The sequence below is a fragment of the Podarcis raffonei genome, chromosome 6, assembly GCF_027172205.1.
Source record: "Podarcis raffonei isolate rPodRaf1 chromosome 6, rPodRaf1.pri, whole genome shotgun sequence".
NCBI classification, from domain to species: domain Eukaryota; kingdom Metazoa; phylum Chordata; class Lepidosauria; order Squamata; family Lacertidae; genus Podarcis; species Podarcis raffonei.
The window spans coordinates 44,020,689-44,041,265 of NC_070607.1; the positions used below are offsets into that span (position 1 = coordinate 44,020,689).

The 20,577-nt window shown below is 40.7% G+C and overlaps 1 protein-coding gene across 2 annotated transcripts in view; it reads right to left on the bottom strand.

Moving 5' to 3' along the window:
• ZFYVE9 (zinc finger FYVE-type containing 9) overlaps positions 1–20,577 on the bottom strand; it is a 47,559-nt gene that overhangs the window by 12,417 nt on the left and 14,565 nt on the right. For both annotated transcript variants that reach the window (XM_053392445.1, XM_053392444.1), the window contains 8 exons: positions 20,448–20,552; positions 13,723–15,800; positions 8,678–8,777; positions 6,147–6,323; positions 4,674–4,843; positions 4,343–4,466; positions 2,513–2,635; positions 895–1,050 (listed from right to left, as the gene is read on the bottom strand). In XM_053392445.1, coding sequence (XP_053248420.1) covers positions 895–1,050; positions 2,513–2,635; positions 4,343–4,466; positions 4,674–4,843; positions 6,147–6,323; positions 8,678–8,777; positions 13,723–15,800; positions 20,448–20,517 — 2,998 coding nt within the window. In that variant the 5' untranslated portion in view covers positions 20,518–20,552. The remainder of the gene's footprint in view (positions 1–894; positions 1,051–2,512; positions 2,636–4,342; positions 4,467–4,673; positions 4,844–6,146; positions 6,324–8,677; positions 8,778–13,722; positions 15,801–20,447; positions 20,553–20,577) is intronic.

A 20,577-nucleotide genomic window follows, 5' to 3' on the forward strand; every position in this document is an offset into this window, starting at 1 on the left:
GTTACTCGGAAATTTTAAGAAACCCCCAAATCAGCACCATTTTGAAAGGTTCAGTCTGCTATCTTGATTTGAAAAACCTGCTCCCTGATCTCGGGAACCAGCAATTTTTTAAAATGCTGTGTTAAGAGGTGTTTCAAAGCATAGCAAACAAATGAACAACTTTCCAAAATATATAGCAGAATGGTTAAGACACAGTTGTCTTATTCATTGCACTTATAGTAAATAACTTTACAGCAAGCTGTTTCTGATAACCCCCTAGCAGTGTTAATTTAGTGTACTGTACTGCATCCCTCCACAACTCTCTCTCAACTACTTATAATGTCAGAACATAAGCAAGCCACATACTAAGAGTGTATTATGGACCACTGCAGAAATTGATTTAGAGTGCTATGAGTCATGAAGATCATCTGCTCACAAAACAAGAATCCTTTTTGTATCCAGCACAGTAACTCATGATTTAATTTGATTGCCTTACATTTCTGAACTACAGAAATAGAAAATGCCCCCTCCCCAAAAAGCATCATAAAAGTCAGCAGTACTGGTATTAAATTTTGGCTTTTGATTAAAAATAACAAAGCCCCAAAACCCTGCTTCCTTCACAGCATTGAAGGATAGTATATCAAAGAATACCAAAAATAGAATTCAAATACACATTATGTAGAGGTCATAAATTATGCAACACTGTAGTGAAATTGCACATAGTAATAACTGTAGTATGCTGGATCAAAGTTCAATCAGCATCTGAAGAAAAGGCAGAGAGCCCTTTGGTTACTTAAATATTATTTAATAATGTACAAATATGGAAGGCACAGCTACACAACTGTGATGACTTAATAATTTAAGTAATTTAGCTGTCAGCAGTCATCACAATTTTCAAATAGGCAGTTCTCTCACCTGCCAAAGCATCTCTATAAAGCTGCACAAAGTGGTTGAAAATATCCTTCGGCAAACACTTCTCATCAGGTAAGCACTGGAGAAGAATTACTATTTCTGACTGGCCGACAGCATGCATTCCTTTTGTAGTGAAGCACCAGCACTTCCTGTTCACATCTGTAGAAAAGAAAGCACAATGAGGGTTTGTAAAAATAAACATATGGAGTACAGTCATACCTCATATTGCGTACGCTTCATGTTGCGTCTTTTTGCGTTACGTCCCGCGGCAACGAGGAAGTACCAGAACAGGTTACTTCCGGGTTTCACCGCTCGCGCCTGCACAGAAGCGCTAAATCATGTTTCACACATGTGCAGAAGTGCCAAATTGTGCCGCGCACCTGCACAGACACAGTGCTTCAAGTTGCGGTCATTTCACGTTACAGACGGGCCTCCAGAATGGATCTCGTCCATAACACAAGGTACCACGGTAAATGCAAAATTAATGCAGACATTACTGTAGGCTGCTTATTTGCCAAGGCCAAACTAAACGCAACAGAGCTCTCTGACTCAGGATCTCATTTATATATAAAAAAACCATGTATGGTTTTTGTGTATGGGTTGTGTGTAGATTTTAGACCATAGTACTGGGTGATTCAGGGTTTGACCCTTCTTGCAATATCACTTTCCTCAACTAAAATCCTGCCCAAGTTATTCACCCTGCAGGTTAAAAGTCTTAATTACTATAATGTTGTGTTTCCGACCCAATATGGCAACCTCTGCATTTGCTAGTCTTTACATTTTAAGTCTCTCCTCTCAGCACAGCACTGCAATGGGGAGGAATCCCTCAAATTGGCAGGATTATGGCTTGTGTCTGCCATTGTGCGTCTGTGTGCCTGCCTGTGTGTGCACAGGCTTGGTCGGGGAGAGGCACAAAACTAGGGGACACCAAAGTTCATTTTGACAACATCCTCCACTGACATGAAGCCCTTAGACCAAATAAGGTTATCCACCCCTAGTTTAACCACATAGGTTAAACTAGGCATTCATCTAAGCTGCTAGCATGCGTGAAATGAGGTACTTTGCACAACAGGACTTCTCTCCACCTCTCCCACCTGTACTTCCAAAATCAGCTATGGAGCGTTTCAAGGAACCCTCAGAACAGGTTTAGGGGACAGAAGAGCAAGGGAAGTCCCACTGCATGAGTAGACCTTGTTCCCTGTAGGTGTACCCCTCTTAGAGTTACGCTGAATTACACCCATAGATAATCTTAAATCCTGGATATTCTGAACTGCATCTTGTTACGCTCATAGGAAGTATGATTTTATAAACCCAATCATTCAGAGTACTGAAGTTCCACTGTAATATCATGCTGCTATTAAATCAAGAAATTATCAGTAGCAAGACCAGCACTTCTTTTAAATATGTGAATTCATATATTGGGTCTCTGGAAAAAATATCCTGGACTTTGGCACACAATCACTTCCAAGACACAGACCAGAAAGACAATTCACCACTGTTACTTGAAGGTGATTTTCTGCAGTGCAAGAAGTTTTTCACAGGGAAATGTTTTATAAAGCAAAAAAAAAAACCTGATTCATTGCAAGATCATTTTATCATCATCCAAATAAACTGGACTTACAGTTCACAATTTTAACCATGGACAGCAAATTTGCATTTAAAACAAACACAAGGGGGTCAGGGCCACCATCTTCCAACTGCTGCATCACTGATATATGAGATGGTTTTTCTTCTACAGCATAATCTGAAAGCAAAAAAAGGTAGCTGTCAATGATGGTTGTCAAGTGTCTTATGCAATTTGGCAATAGCATACCTCTCATATTTAAGTACTGTGTGGTCTGTCATCTTATTCAAATGGATGGCTGGAGGATTTTTTAAAAATGAGATTTCCCCCCAACATTTCATTGGGTTTAGGTAACATCTGAAAAATGCATGCTACCAGTAATACCTACAACAACAGTGAAAGTATTACTGTGAAATCAATTACTGAATACTATTGCCTGTTCTTAAAAAATGAAATAGCATTTGTTTAACAGACCCATAATAAATACCTTTGTAAATTTTTATTTGATAGTGGAACAAAAAAAGATTTCTACCCTGGGGCTTCTACAAAACACACCTCTATGTCAAGCACAGTAAATGGCATTAAACACAACCACCATAAACCAGTTTTGGCATCTCAGTCATGTATTGCAAATATATGCAGGCTGACCTTCAAAATGATCAAAAGGATTGGTGGGGTTTCCATGGGGAAGATCAGCTTATATATGCTAAGGAAGCCAAGGGGTGTGATTTAACTATGTGCTTTGCATGTGGATATATATTCCTGTGTGATCCTGTCAATAAAAGTTCAGCCACCCAGTATGAGGGGTAGAATGCAGGTTCTCACTCCTCAAAGTCCTTCATTTTTCCCAAGAGGAGCAAATGGGAATCCTTTACTGCCATGGGAGATATTAAAGGTATGCACACAGAGGTACCACTGGGTAAGATATAATTTTTCTCCCTATAACTGCAGACCCTAGCCACCCATCACCAAGCCTTCTTCTATCTGCATAGCCCTGTCCTTTCTTCTGTTGCATGCCCATGCTAGAGTATGATGGAATATTGGGAAGTGGCTTTTATTTGCTTATGTTTACAGTGCCATTATATATTACAATATCAATTAATGAAATCATATTTAAAGGCTATATTCTGAAGCATTTCCATAAACACAAATTCATGAATACCTTCTAGTTTTCCTTGTTTAAAAAACTTTATTGGAATATCAGGACTTTTGACAGAATGAATATATATATGGAATATATCCATAATTTTGGAATATATCCATAGTCATTGGTTCTTAATTATTAGGTTTATCAACTGATCAGTTTTAGTTGTTTAAATAATTAAACAAATAGTACTTGCAACTTGGGGTATTTTATGAAGTCTTATTTCACAGGCAATCAATTAGTTTTATCTATTGCAAACAAGTAGCTACACATAGATATTATTCCCCACTGCTTCAAACTGCAGAAACTTCATGACATTGATATGGAAGATGCAAACATGAAAAATTGGCAGTATGTCAACAGATCAGACTGGATATTAGGTACTTGCTGTAGGTGTGACCACACACCATAGTGCTGATAACCTCTAGCCCAGCTCAGAGAAGGACTACCCCAGAAATTGGTACTTTCCTAGAAATGCAATCCCTTCTTCCAATTTCACATGAATCCAAGTCAACCTTTTGAACTCCCATCACTATTCAGTACACCTGAATGATTATATGTACACAGAATCCCCATTTGTGTTAGAGATAACAGATATTTTATTAAGCCTGATATATTCAGCCCACTGACAGTCAAGACTATTTGACCTTGATCCAGAAGCCTTTGGTTTCAATATGGACTGCTCTAGGATGGAATGTTACTCATTAAACCCAAAAACAGACACACCACAGTTTAATTCTCACCTCCTTTCACCCCAGTAGAAATAAGAATTGGAGGAAGCCCATCTTCTGGAATAAGATTCATCGCACTGCCAACTGGACTTCCAACCTGAGTAATGCTTCTTGAAAATGCAAGTGTGTTTTCAGTCTACAAGAAGCAGTAAACAACAACACTATGTAAATGTATAACTAGACATATTTTAATCTTCTTTTTGTAAAACGCAAGATACAAAAAACAATCTGTACTATAGGCTCTCATGTAAAAATACATTGCTAGGGAAGCTACTTCTGCCTGTACCCTCTGACCAAGAGACATGTCCAACATATTACAACAAAAATCAGGGCTTTTCCTCACCTCTACGGGTGAAGTAGTGTTGCTCATGGGTTTGCTTGGATCATGTGACACTGCTAGCGCTCCAGGGGAGGTTGTTCCAGCCACTGTCAATTTGGCTGCATCAGCAACTTCCCCATTGGGTAAGATGCCATCAGCAAACCAAACACGTCTTTGTTCTCTGGGCTGAGCCACTAAGGAAGAGATGGGAACAACTCATCAAAAGAAATGCATGCATGAAAAGAGAAGTGAAGCTAGCTGGCTTTAATTGAGATACAGAAATACACTGAAACACAAACTAAAAAGCAGCAGCGGTAGGGATTTTGAATATTTCCAAGGCCACAACCAAAAGAAGAAGAATCTGATTTTGGTTGAACAGTTCCCATAGTGGTTGTTTTTTAAGGCAGCTTGTCTTTTTCATCAGCAGTTGAATATATTTTTTAAAAAGAACATTGTAAATAGTAAGTTTATCTTTAGTGATAACCAGATTAATATTCAATCATTTAGATCTATGCATCTTGATCCTATAGTTAATCTCTAAACTGAATAAATACCTCCACCAGATACATTGAGTTAAGGAGGCTTTCCTATGCAAATAAATAACCAGTTTGAGCAGTTCTCAAACATTGACATTTACATGGGTAGATATAGGCATTTCATTTTCACTTGATGGAAATAAGCTGCTTTAGAGTGCGGAGTAACTATCAGACCATACATACTTCTTCTCATCAGCCATGGGTGTTTCATATACCCATTTGCCTTTGAGTAAATCCCATTGAATTGGGATTCTACTGTTATTTACACAAACTATCACAGGTGCTGGTCATCTGAAAGACCCTATATGCCAACAATCTCTTTATAAGTAAGGTTGTAAAATGTATACAGTGCAACAAAGATGGTTGAGTGGTCAGATTTGCACCACTGTTTAGGAATTATATGAAGTAGTATCAAAGGGAAACTTGACATAAACTACTGACTTAGATGTCTTTTATTCAAGTCACTTAGGTAGGAAGAATTGCTACAGCATAAACAACAAATGAAGTTCAGGCTCCGCAAATAGTTTTTCCTTATGTGTGCATGTCACTTCTTTGGACTGCAGCCCAAGTAAATAATACTAATCAGCATTAACACTAATCAGCATTTTGATAACACACTTAGAATTCAGAAGTACTCTGTATGATGGCAGAGGTCATCATACAGGGTGACCAAAGCAGTTTCTGTGCCAAAACTGGGCTTAAACCTCGACTGAAATGGATCCAGAAAATCTGTTTATTCCAAAAGTGCCTGGATCTGGTCTGCAACCACTTGCTCCAGAATCTTGCTCAAGAAAGGGAGATTAGCAACTGGCTGGTAGTTAGCTGGGTTTTTCTAATCCAAGGAAGGCTTTTTAAGGAGTGGTTTCACCACTGCCTCCTTCAAACAGGCAGGGACCACCCACTCTCATAAAGAGGGAGAGTAGGGAGATGGAATCTAAGCAGAAGAGAAGAAGATCCCTACCTTCTGCACCTGGATGCTTTAGGACTCCCACAGGTACCATAACAGTAGGTGGTGGAGAGTTCAGAGCTCCAGAAGCCTGTGCTTGTTGTAAGGGAGGAATGGTAGAACAGTACTCAGCAGGATTGTTAGGATTAGGGCTCTGGCTTGAGGCACTCATCATGTTCTCCCAGGCTTGTGCTAAGGAAAGACAAAACACACAAAAAGGCAATCAGTACACCAGAAAAATCATGCAACCACTGCAACTCTAAGTTTTGCGATATATCAGATTAATGGCTCTTTTCCTTCATCAGAAAATATATTTATGCAACTATAAGTCCTGAACCTATCCAGGTGTGGTCTAAACATCTGCCTCTGCTCCCTAAAATGATGTAGCAATCTGAAGGAGGCAATGTAGACAGCTCTGCCTTTTCTAAAATATTTCATGCTCACATCCATACTTGTTTTTTTCATCAGCAATACTGGGACAGGGCTGCTCCTTGGATGCCCTCTGGATGATTGGCAGAAATAGTGGAGCTGTTCACTTATGCCGATTGCCCAGTACCCCATGCTCAGGAAAGCACAGAACTAGATTATAACTTTAACAAAGTCAAAAAGCAAAAATAAAAACGAATCTCAAAATATTAGACGAAATCCACTGAATAGTTGGCACCTTTAGCATCAAATGTTGTGTAACTGAGAAATATGATTATTGAAATTATTAATACTGGAAAAATATTTTTGCTACAAAATACTGACTCAGCCTAGAGCTTCAAAGGATACCTAAAAGGTGGTGGCATGTTCAAGTCTAATCTTATTTCCTCTTGGGCCTCTGTGGTATGAAAAAAATATAACCACTGTAAAAGGGATTCCCATCCAACTATCCAACTTTCCTTTACAATATTTATGAATTGTCTGGAAATGATTTTTTTAAAAAATAGGAACGTGTCTGGGACTGTAGGTAGATGAGCACCAAAACACAAACACCACACTTCTCTATTCCACCCCATCCACTTCAACATTCCCACAAGTCAGCCACCAATTGAACAATCACTACTTCAGCCTCCTGAAGCAAAGAATGATGAAGTACTTGTTGTACTGTACCCAAATACACCAAAGTAACTAACTGACAAACAACAGGAAAGCAGCAGCATCACCTACCACTGCAACTTCATAGAACATAGATGCAGCTTGGTTCCAGGCATAGAAATACATGCACCTACAGGCAATGTGGACCCTCTTATAAATACTTTTTCTTTCCCATCACTAATGAGTAATGGAAAAGAAAGGCTTCTGAAGAGAAATTACAGCTCAATTAATTTTATTAGACCTTGTTAACAAAAGACGTTCAGATACAAATGAACCTATATCAGGTTCCAACCTTGCACAAGTACAACCCAAAAGTATTATTCATTAACCAAATGGAGTCAGCTACCTTTGTTACAAAAGCAAGGGTGTTTCACGACATACACTCAGGGCATCCTTAAGAAGGGCTTAGGTCAGTGGTAAAGCATCTGCCCTGTAAGCAGAAGGTTCCAGGTTCAATCACTGCCATCTCCAAGAAGGACTGGAAATGTCACCTGCCTGAAGGCCTGCAGAGCTGCTGCTACTCAATCAGATGACACTGTGTGTGATGGACCGCTTGTCTGACTTGAAATAATGCAGCTTCCTATGCAACTCCCCCTTCTTCTCAGAGAATAATATTTCTTGTACTCAAAAATCAATGTCACTTTAGTCACTACTTTTTAATTCATAGTTGCAATAAACCCACCATTTCCTGTCACATTTCTATCAGCCTATAGGGAGAGATGTTAATATTTAATGCTTTAAATAGCACTGCACTTAAACTGCGGTAGCTCATTGTCAAAACGCAGCACAAATTTTAACAACATAATTCTTAGAATCCTTTTGAGACAGATAAGAAGTGACATTTCTGAGCTTATATACTCAGCTTTTTAGGCCAGGCATCTTTTCAGGCACCAAAAATGTAATGTACGAGGCACAAAATGTCTGGAGCTACTGTCAAGATCACTGCCTTACATAAATCACTTGCAAGCGTTTATTCTCTCTCATCTTCTAAGTCATGAAAGCAAGATTTACTGTGTTTTTGTGTGCTCAAAAGGAGTTTCCACAACCAGGAACACTGTTTTGGGATAGAAGATTAAATCGCAACAAACCGTATACCTACCTCTACCTCTACTTGTATAGGAGGTGCACGGATTTCTACCTGGAAAAGTGAGTTCAAGTCATCTGACACTATTTAAAGCTCTGATGGGATCCAGATCAATCAAACTCCATGCACAAACATTGAGCCTGCCTAGTTTCTTCTATTAATCAGGAATTGTGGAAACAGGTTAGTTTTGAAATAGCTCATGAGTACAGATAGGCTTTAGATTGGGACATCACTTTAGAAAATAATTATCCATATTGAAATAATTTCCAGTAGGGAAACAAAATGCACTAGGCCACATTATTTATCCTACTCATGTACATGGTTGGTTCTGTACAGCACAATGTTAGTGGAACTTACATTTGGTTCCTACCCTGTTACTTACCATTCATTAGGACCGAATGGCAAATTACACACACTCTGGCTTCCTTTCTGTCCATATATAGCAGTTTGCATTTTAGACTGCAGCAGGCTGCACAGAAGACCTTAAGTAAAATAGGAAAAATATATTCAGTCACTTAGCACTCTTTTATAACTACAAGTTTTCAGATTGAATTCTGTACCTATATGGCCAACACTCACCAGGGCTGCTTTATCCTCATCCTACAGGAAAAGTGCTAGAATGAACCCCCCCCCAAAACCCCCCAACAACAACAACAACCCAAAACAACCTTAGTACAATATTCCTGTCTTGTAATGAGTTACGGGATTTATATTGATCAGACAGAATATAACATAATGGGATATAATAAAACTTTGTTGTTGTTGTTGTTTAGTCGTTTAGTCGTGTCCGACTCTTCGTGACCCCATGGACCAGAGAACGCCAGGCACCTCTGTCCTCCACTGCCTCCCGCAGTTTGGTCAAACTCATGCTGGTAACCTCGAATAAAACTAGAGGCATCCATTATTCACATTATTTGATTATACTGAAAACAGGAAATGTCTGAGTTAATATTGTGGTATGCAGGTGATCATCCTATGCAGAGTATCAAAATCTTACAGTCTTTATAACCTTGGCCACTTTCCCACTTCATAACATAAAGTCATTAGAGGTCTGAACACACTTGCCCTCAACTCTGTGTTGAGGTCTCAAGGCACCTACACTGAAACAGTTAGCCAGTCAACATTTACAGTTTCATAGTGGCCAAGCTTTACTTCACCTTTATCAAACAGCAAATATACTAAAGCATAGTCAAAATGCACCAAAAATAGCTCCTGGTTTTAATTCAGGAAGTAAGGCTGGTTTTGTCCTATTAGTTATTGCCTTATATTGCATAGACGGTAGCATTTCAATTTCTAATGAGGTTCTTGTACTCTTTCCTTCCTGTGATCTAACAATATATATTTAATGAAAAATTAAACAGCCACTCAACTTTGAATGAAATTTTCCACACTCCAAAAAAACATACAATATTTTATATTTCTACACTCATGGAGGGGTTGTTGCTGGAAAATTCAACTCAACAGTAGACTAGGATGGCAATTTAAATTTATGAAAAAAATCAATGCCCTAAGCTGGGAAATGAAATATTAACTTTTCATTCATAATTTACTATTCCAAACATCCCAACTACATTAAACAAACCAAATATTTAACAATAATCCTTTTACAGAAATGAAAGCTTTAGATTAATTGCTGAAAATTCTTGTAACATGTATGGAAGATGTCTCTTCCCTCATTATCTCATGGAGAAAGAAAAATACAAACTGGCCTAATCTCTACAGAGGATCTCCCCAAAACAATTGTTACACCTTTTTTAACCCATGTTCAGGAACATCTTAGCTAAAGTTGAATTCAGTAAGGTGCAAGTTCTTATGTAGCTTATTCACTGGAGAAAAAGAGTATCACACTGGATACAGTAATGCTTATTCAAACAAGGTCAAGGTCAATGAAAAATCTGCTGCCCAGAGGAAATGAACTGTAAATAAAGCAATGCCAAAACGCTTCATGTAAAGGAAAACATCAACTTAGTGTTGGGTGTTATAGTGATTATTACCTATACCAATTTGTGCGTCAGTATGAAATATTAAGGGAGAGAGAGGTTCTTAGACAGCAAGAAACTACAGTGGTGCTATCAGGGCAGTGACATGCAATCCCACTTTCAATACTGTTTGTACCTGCAAAGGTTTTGGAGCAGCCACATTTCTTCATTTTCAACCAGTGCATATCCTGCAACTGTCTGCTGAAACCCTATTACTTTTTATACTGCAAATGTTCTAGTTTTGTTGCACTATACCCCTCCGTACAACAATAATGAGGCAGCACTGGGGCAGGATCACAGAACAAATTTAAGCAAAATAAATCCACCACTTTTGCACTATTATTGTGCCAAGGATACGTTGAGGAATAAACCTGTGATGAAACACCAGCCTGAAGGGGCTCTCAGTGTAAAACAAGTTTCAAATGGGAAGAAAGAGGTGTCTATTACAGTTAAATGGTTTTAAAAGGCCTAACGTTTTACTACAAGCAGGAATCCCACTGAAAGAAAAGCCCCTGTGCTTTCTTTGATAAATAAAATGGATAATTGCTAAATAAAACACTGTGATATTCCATTTCTACAGCACCATGCACAGCTGTGCTGATTACAGATCTTTTATTCACTTGGTTCTACTTTACCTTGTCTTAGCGGAGAACAATATTCAGGTCTGTATTTTTATAAGGCCCCAAGATATCAGGCTTATTTTACATCCAATTTAAAATGAAAGCACAGAAATCCTAAATGCCACACATTTACTTATTTCTCAGGAATACTGTATTTTTCGTCCTATAGGGCGCAGTGGCTCATAGGACGCACCTCGTTTTGGGGGGGGGGGGAATGAATAAAAAAAATTTTATTCCCCCCCCCAGCCGCGGCTGCCGCCCCAAGCCTTGCACACACCCGCCTGGAGGGCGCCCCGTGCTTTGGGCTGCAGGCTGCTGCCCCAAGCCTCGCGCACGAGGCTTGTGGACACCCTCCGGAGGGCTCCCTGTGCTTCGGGCTGCAGGCTGCTGCCCGCAAGCCTTGTGAGCCCGCGGGAACTTCCGCCGGGCTTGCAAGGCTTGCAGATAGCTTCCTGAAGCCTAGAGAGCGAGAGGGGTCGGTGCGCACCGATGCCTCTCACTCCCCAGGCTTCAGCGAAAGCCTGCATTCGCCCCATAGGACGCACACACATTTCCCCTTCATTTTTGGAGGGGGAAAAGTGCGTCCTATGGGGCAAAAAATACGGTATTTAAAAAACAAAATATTGGTATTTTTTCAGCTGAAAACCGGATAACATGATACAAAACCGGGCTTACAAATGACTTTTTGTTTGGTCACTTATGCTAAGTCAGCATTCCTTTCAGGCAACCTGACAGAAAATATTTTTCATCGTCTCTAAATCTGCTAATGAATTAGTTACATGCAGGCAGGTGGGATATCAAGATTTTGAGGGAACATAATGTTTGTGGACTTATTTCTACTGATGTGTGCTAAAACGACTTGTAAAATTGTCCAACCTACCGTATTTTTTGCCCTATAGGACGCAATTTTTCCCCTCCAAAAATGAAGGGGAAATGTGTGTGCGTCCTATGGGGCGAATGCAGGCTTTCGCTGAAGCCTGGAGAGCGAGAGGGGTCGATGTGCACCGACCCCTCTCGCTCTCCAGGCTTCAGGAAGCTATCCGCAAGTCTTACAAGCCCGACGGGAGGTCCCGCGGGCTCGCAAGGCTTGCGGGCAGCAGCCTGCAGCCCAAAAGCTTGGGGGACAGCGGGGAGGCGCAGCTCCGCCACCCCGCTATTCCTTGACCTGGTCTGGAGGCTGGCGGGGGAGGGGGGAGAAGCAAGCTTGCTTCTCTCCCCCGCCAGCCCCACAAGCTCGCGGGATAGCGGGGAGGCGGAGCGCCGCCACCCCGCTATTCCCTGACTTGATCTGGAGGCTGGCGGGGGGGAGAAGCAAGGTTGCTTCTCTCCCCCGCCCCCGCCAGCCCCACAAGCTCGGGAGATAGCGGGGAGGCGGAGAGCCGCCACCCCGTTATTCCCCGACCTGATCTGGAGGCTGGCGGGGGGGGGGGAGAAGCAAGCTTACTTCTCCCCCCTGCCAGCCCCACAAGCTCGGGGGATAGCGGGGAGGCGGAGCGCCGCCACCCCGCTATTCCCGGACCTGGTCTGGAGGCTGGCGGGGGGGGAGCAAGCTTGCTTCTCCCCCCCGCCAGCCCCACAAACTCGGGGGACAGCGGGGCAAGCCCCACAGAGGCTAGGGAGGCTTCCCTGAAGGCAGAAGAGGGAGACGGAGCTCCGTCTCCCTCTTCTAGCTTGGGGATGGCTGCGCAAACCTGGGGGGGGGGGGACCTAGGTGCGTCCTATGGGCCGGTGCGTCCTATAGGCCGAAAAATACGGTATATAAGAAAGCACTTGTACAGAGAAGTGCTTTACCCATTATCAACATCATGTATTTTTAGCTATCACAACATTCCCTCTCCACCCTAGAGTCTTCTAAGAATTTGGAGTGGTGTTATATTGTAATAGTGATACCACAAATGTATGAAATAACAAGCAAATCAGTTAATTTTTGGCTGATCAAACATTCAGGGCAGAGATTGCTTACTGCTTGCAGCAATGGCTTGAAAGCATGGCAAGCACCTTTAGAGAACGACATACAACTCTCTACTTAAAAAGGAAAAGGCAAGTCAGGGAACAGCCACTGCCTGAAGACACCTCTTTCCCCCTCCCTCTGCTTTCACCCTTTCTGATCCAGAGTAGGAAAGGCCAGCAGAAGGGTTGCCAATTTGGTCTCCATGGCCAGGCTCACCAGCTGCCAAACCACCTCTCAACCTCTCATCCTGGAAGACCCCACAGCTTGAAAGCTGGGGTGAAGGTTGGCTGTTTATTACTCTTGCCAGAATGTGATGCCACACTCACCACGACAAGCAGCCTATAGTGAAAAGTGGTTTACCCAGTGGGGCAAAGCAGCACCCTAGATTCCCATCAGCTGGGCTGCTGCTGCTGCTGCTTATCAGGAGGAGGAAGCTAAGGTATGAGGCATCACAGAAGTTGGTGTGGTGCGTCCACACTGGCAAAGCCAATCCGGCATTCCCACCAGTTGAGCCACACCACACTGACCTCTCTGTCACCTTGCTCCACTACCTCCCAGTAAGCTGCAGCAACAACACCTCTGCCAGAAACCTAGTGCTGCAGCTCTGCTTCTGCCTATACTTAATCACAAAGTGTGCTTGGGGGGGACACCATAAGATTCAAGATGTTATTTATTTGGGTTGTATACTTGTTTTCTAGCTTGACGCAAAAATAACAATTAATAATACCTTTATCACTCATGTTATTTTCAGTAGCCATTAAAATAAATAGATATCTAACCTTAATTTGCTAAAAACTACAAAATGCTTACTAAAAATATCCCCCCAATTCTGTGGCTTCAATCATTTGTGAAAGTATTTCATTAAATATAAACATACCTTCCCACAGGCCCTGCAATGGTGTCGCCTTTTAGTGAATGTAAATCTGGCCTCACATTTCATGCAGTTTGGTGCTTGAGAATCTGGAACCCAGACTGGAGCCACTTCACCCAAAGTAGTAAATGGCTTTCTTGTAGGAACTCCAAACTGGCCAGCTCCAAGGTCGTTGTCCGGACTATCTGAAGCTGCTGCAAGGCACAAACTACTAGAAACCCCAGACTTATAATCATCAGAATGCTCCCCGCCAATATCTGTGACTGATGCACTCAGTGATGTTTCATCAGAAAATACATTTGCTATGTTTTCACCTACTTTTACTTTTCCAGATACATCATTTTTGTTTTTACTGTTTCCTCCACAGTTTGGGGGAACCAGATCATTTTGTAAATGGTCCGATAATGGCTTTGGAATTTGTAGTTTAAGATTTGTAGGCTGTTTGGGTCGGGCACCACCAAAAGGAACACTGAGAGGTTGCAGACTAGCTGCTTGTTTTGGTGATGCTTGACTTGTTTCGGATGGTACCTGACTGCAGAGATTATGTAAATGTTTTTTTTTAATTTGGTCACCAGTGCAGTTCAAAATGAGCCCACTTCTCTCTGTGGCCTCATTTCCTCTTTGTTCATAAACATTATTGTAACATTCTGATTTGCTCTCCTCTATCTCCTTTTCCTCAGTCACTGAGTCTTCCTTGGAGGGTAAAGTCTTTGGAATATGAGCAAGAATTGGGTTCTGTATTCCATAGGAATCACAACAATTGAGCAGAGCACTTGATGCCGATGTACTCATGACATCAGTGGGGCTGGAATCTTCAAACTCATCCATATATGCTCCCTTTAAGTCCTGACTTGCTACTGTCATGCCATCGCTGCTATCTCCATTACTACTACATGCTTCCTCCCGCTTTGCTGTATGCAACAGTGTTTCATCCTCCCCAGGTGTTTGCTCATTACTGATCTGATTTTCTTTAGTCAGTTCCCCATTTGCCATCTCCTGAGATTCTGATAAACAAACTGTCGTGCTGAGCAATTCAGTTGAACTGAGTATTTTTTCATATTTGTCAGCTTCATTGTCAGCAGCACCAACATCCATAGAGGCCAAATGTCCGTCAGAACTTTCACCGTGATTACCACTTTCAAGCGTATTTGGCTGACAAGTTGCAGAGACCTCACATATCCCTGACTGAAATGGCTGGGCTGCTGGTTCTGCAACAGAAACCTCTGTGGAGAAACCACCATTACGTGAACTAGGTAAACAGTTTCTAGTTTCCAGCTGAGCAACAGCATCAGTATCAAAACCCTCACCTGATGCACAGCTTTGCTGTATTTTAACACTAGGGCCAAGTGGCCTCTGCAATGTAATTACATTCATCCCTGCTGCTGCAGTTTCTGAGAAATGAAGGTCTTTATTTGAATTATCATTCTCCTTTAACCGAGAAGAATATCCACTGGATAAGGAGGCAGAAGCAGCAACACTACAATGGTTGAAAAAATCTTCCTCTGCAGGTAGCCTGTTTGCCTGTACTGCATCTTTTTCAGTATCTGAATCTTTTTCAATGGACCCGTTTACAGTGACATCAATGTGGTCAGTTTGTTGGGTTTCATTATCCAGTGTAAAGCTAACAGTATCCATTCTGGGGGAATTGCTGTAATTTCTACAATCTAACAAATCACTTTGCAGTCCTTTTTTGTCACAGTTATGCATGACTGCTACTACAAGAACGTTTTTTTCCTCTGGTTTCTTTTTCCTTCCTTCTTCATCCATCAAATTGTACAGGGCATTTCGATTGCTATTTCTCTTAACTAGCTGATGATCATCTGTTGCTGCCTGATCATCAATCCACATGTTTGGGCTTTCTTGTCTTATATTAAGATTCTTTCCATTAGAACAGCAATCTCCTCCTCCAGTTGATGCAGTGGCTAGCTGAGACAGGGAGAATGACTTCAACTTTTGCGGACACTCGTTAGGAATTGTGGATTCATTCACGTTGGCCAGAGCTGGGTTAAAAGACAGCCGATGGGAAGGAGGATCTAGGATCTTATTCCACTTTGCATCCAACAAAGCAGGTGAAATAGCTTCATCTGAAAAGATAAGTGACTTAAATCAATATGCAATAAATTTAGCATATGTAACTTATACTTTGCACAAGAAGTTCAAATGTTTGTATATCAAAGGAAAAATACATAATACTGTATTGGCCTGAATATAAGCCTCACTTTTTTTCCAAATTCTGGCCGTGGAAAGTTTAAAGCATGGCTTTAATTTGCGACCTTACAAAAATTGGCTTTTATGATATTGCTACTGAAACAGACATATGGTAAAACGGAACGGGTGTGAACGCCTGCAGAATTTTAAGGGAGCAGCTTATATTCAGGTATTTTCTTTTTTCCTCTCCCCCCCCCCATGAATTTTAAAGATGCGGCTTTTATTCGGGTGCGGCTTATATTCGGGCCAATACATTACTAGTAGAGGCAGCAACACACACCTAAGCTTTGTTTATCAGCAGTTGAAAGGATTGTTTTAATTAGGTCTTACACTATAAACATTCACTCATTTCATTATCATGGTATGTTCCAAAGAATGCCAAGACCTGTAGACCACAGAATTACAGAGTTGGAAGGAACCACGAGAGCCATCTAGTCCAACCCCCTGAAGTGAAGAAATCCTTCACCCCTGTGTGGGTGCTACATTACAAGTGTATTGCATAACAATAATTATTATATTATTTTGCAAGAAGCAATTGTAGTTAAACAAGCTTAAACCCAGGGTCAGACAAGATCCCAGTTTGCATGAAAATTACTGTATTTCCATCTTTTGAAATGTATGCAGTTCTACAGTCACAAAGGTCTCAGTCTAAATCAGAACCACAGTGTAGGTTGGTTTAACACTTTACCTCTTGAAGTTTCCCAATGAAAACCACCCATAAGTTGCTATTTGCCCTAGAAGAACACACAAATGGGTGTCATATGTTTTTCATTCCAGAGTGAATAGCAGCTTAAGGGATAAATTTTGTTAGGAAAAAAGCACAGAGACAAAGTATTAAAATATTCCTTACCTTGTGCAAGAGACCCAATGCAGATTAGGTACTCCCACAACTGCTATTTTTAAAATCAAATTCAAAAAGATGAAAATGCAGTCATACATTTCTCTAGATTATTAGTTTGGCTCCCAAGTTAGATTTCTGGTTTTGATTAGTCTCTAAGGCCTGGAACAGAAATATTTCTTTATAATACACATCTTATGGGAATATGTAATCTTAACATCTTGATTGATATATTTAGCTGCAAACCAGAGGAAGTACAAAACAACAGCATTAATTAAGACAAACATGTAAAACCCAAACAAGAATTGACATCATGTAAGTTATTCAAAGAAGCTGGGGACAATATAGCACAGCAAACTGAACTGAATGTCAATTTTGGAGACTCAAAAGCACATTTAAATTCCTGTTTAATCTTAAAGCTAATTGGGTGACCTTGGGCAAGACATCATCTTGCAGCTTTAGCTAACTTCACAGAATTATCATAAGCATAAATGAGATTAAAATAATTGCAAATAGCTTCTTATACTGAAAAATATTGTGGAAGCAAAAGCATTTCTAGTTACTGTTCCCTTTGTAGATGGCATTGTTAACAGTATTGCAATTCTTAAGTGTTTTACATAACTATATAGCTTAGGAACACTGTGGAAACACTGGAATAAACTGCTTTATACATTCTCCAGTTGCATGTTTGTTCCACATATAATGCATGTTTGTTCCACATATAATGAAAAAAAATCATATACTATACTGAAAATCTCTGTAAAGGTAATAGGGCCCAAGCACAGAAAGTCCATTAGTTAGTATACTGCTGCCAACTGTATATACTGTTCTGGGTAAAACTAGACAAAATGAGAAATGCATGGTCCCATTTCACGTGTCTTTTTTTGGGAGGGGGGAATAGCAAACATTAAGAAGCTCATCAGGACTGGAGCTGCAATGCTTAAAAACTGGAGTTTGTCCCTTTCCCCTGCACCATGGTTCTTTTTATACACATAATACAGATGCTGCTATTTACCAGAAAGGAAAGTTGCCACTGTCACCAATGGCAGTTTCTCCCTCAGGGCAAATAGCAGTGGAGAGTTCACACACACACACACACCCAATTTATTTTTTAAAAGCAGGCCACATTAAAGGAGAACATGCATTTCTAATATCATCTAGCTTGGCTGCCAGTTTGCAATCTAAACCATGGCCAAAATATAAATACTTCATCAAAGTGCAGCTACTGCCTTTTATACATGCACACAAACATAAACCAATCAAACCTATTTTGGCATTCTTATGGTAACAATTTGCAGTGCTATACCAGTTTAAGGTGGTGAGTGTTTTAAGGACTCTTCAGCTTCAGTAGTGACTGGGGAGGAAGCAGAGACCCATTCTGGGGAGCAAAATCTGTCACTACTGCATTCAGGTGAACTGCCCTGAGATTGGTGGATGAAGGGCAGTATGCAAATTTAGTAAATATAAATAAAAAAATGATAAACGAAGAGCTGCAACTTCTCCACCCACTGAAGAACGGCTGGATAAAGAGACAGATTCACCCAATTCAGCCACATGTGGCTGACAATGATATCTTCTTGGCACACAATGCTCAATGCCAGCAACAGCAAAAGCAAAAACCCTCTCAAAATTTAGTCCTCACACTCCCCAAAAGGGGCTGCTTTTTGCCTCTCCAACCGTCTTCCTCCAGCATCCGCCCTTCAGGCTGCTGCGGTGCTTTCTCAAACAGCAATCCAGGAATCATATCTGCTTTTTGCAAATACATCATTTAGCACCATAAAAAGGGAAACCACTCAGGAAAGCAATTAGTCTATGAGTTATACCCACAGACTAAAACCATTTTTGTTTCTCAGAAGAACACTACAGCGTGGATAAGTCCTAAGAAGGCCATTTCTATCAGCCCAACTAGCGAATAAATGTTGGCCAAAAAAGGTAACCAAATCACATTAACTCTCAAATAGCACTTTGATTGCTTCTGTAGTTGGAGTCATTAAACACCAAAGGTTGTGTTTTTCCTTATAAAAGCTATTTATTTATTAATGGCATGTGGTGCCACAAGATGACCATTAGCTGTGATGGCTTTAAAAATGGGATTAGACCTTCCATCAATTAGTCTAACAATGCCTATTAGTTATTATGACTATATGAAGCCTCCATGTCTGGAGGCAGTATACCACATTACTAGGTCTTGGGGAGAAAAAGTGGGAGTGGAAATAGCCTACTTATAATCTCCCCAAAGGCACCTCTTTGGTTTATGTGAGAAACAGGATGCTGAACTTGACAGACCTTTCATCTAATCCAGCCAAGCTCTTTTTGGGTTTGCCTGTTTCCATTGTTACACTTTTCATGCCAGAGAATGCCCTACTTGTACAAATTCTACAATGATAAATCCTATCATTATAGCACGCATTCACAACAGCGGAACAGTGAAGTAGCATAGTATAGGGAGGAAAGTGACTTAGCTACATACAAATCACGTAACAGGGAATACAGCAATCACAGACAAACAAACCACTTGGGAATTTAATTTTACAAAACATGTTTGATGTTTCAGTATTGTGTGAATGCCATTTTTTCTTCTCTCTCCTCAATGTACACATTTAGTAATGTAGTTAGTAAGTTAATAAGCTCTTGTATTCCTACAACAACCCACAGAACCTAGGGAGGAATACACCTACCAAACCCCATTAGAGGAAGGCTTCCACAACAGGGCTTTCCCCTCCCACACATGCAACATCTATAATTTGCTCAAGAGGTTGGGAGAATCCCCAAAACAGCACACAAGAGCAAGGGATCATTCCATCTGGGAAACTGATATGCTTGTACAGATGGAACATTTGTAACAGCGTGAAGCTGAATTCCCCCCTAGTTATTTGTGATTACTCAGGGAGTTTACTGTTATTATTTTGTGATGTAAACTAAATGCTAACACAAACGACAAGCTGTAACCAATATTTGTTCTTGGTTTACCACTCATGGTTCATCTGGAGGAGACAGACCATGAGCCTGGGTTCAAATGCAAGGCTAAGCCGAACTATGGCTTAGTCCTGGGTAGCGCAGTGGCAGCAGGAGCAGGGGAAAAGGGCAGTGGTCACAATCCCCTGGACCCACACATTTGCTCATTTGTGCTAAGCCACAGTTTATGTTAGTATTATGTGCAAATTTTAGCCATCAGTTAGCAAAGTCATAGGTATAGGAAACGAACAATTAATCAGTGTTGTAAAAGTTAGTTAAGACTTGTGCTAACTAGGAGCACAATGAAATGTAACACTGAACTTAGTGTAAAATGGGGGATTGATCTGGGAGTATGTGCATTCTAGGTGGCAAAAGAGCAGATGGAAGCTGATTACTTCTTATCCACAGACAGCTAATCTTATCTGTACTAGCTCTAGCTGCAAGCAATTCTCACCTGTGAATTATATATCTATGCAATTGTGCCAATGTTTGACACCCAATTAATACAGGGATATCATTCATGTAATCACTGAAATTTTTAAAACAATTATTTTAACTGTTTCTACCTAGAAAAAAATCGTAGATTTCTCAATATCCTTTTCAGACTTTTATTCCCAGCAAATGCATAACAGATGCTAGTTACAATTGAACAGGAAATACAAAGAAATACAACCAGAGTCACAGATCCAGATATTAGTTTGCATCTCCAGCCCTAACAAAAGTTACTCACCTTCATTTTGTTCAAATTCATCTAAAACCTTATCAAGGTTAAAAGCCTCTGCCTGGAAATAGTTCTCCATTTGTCAGGAAATGCCACCCAGCTCCTTGTCTGAACCTGTCAAGCAGACAGCCAGTTATGA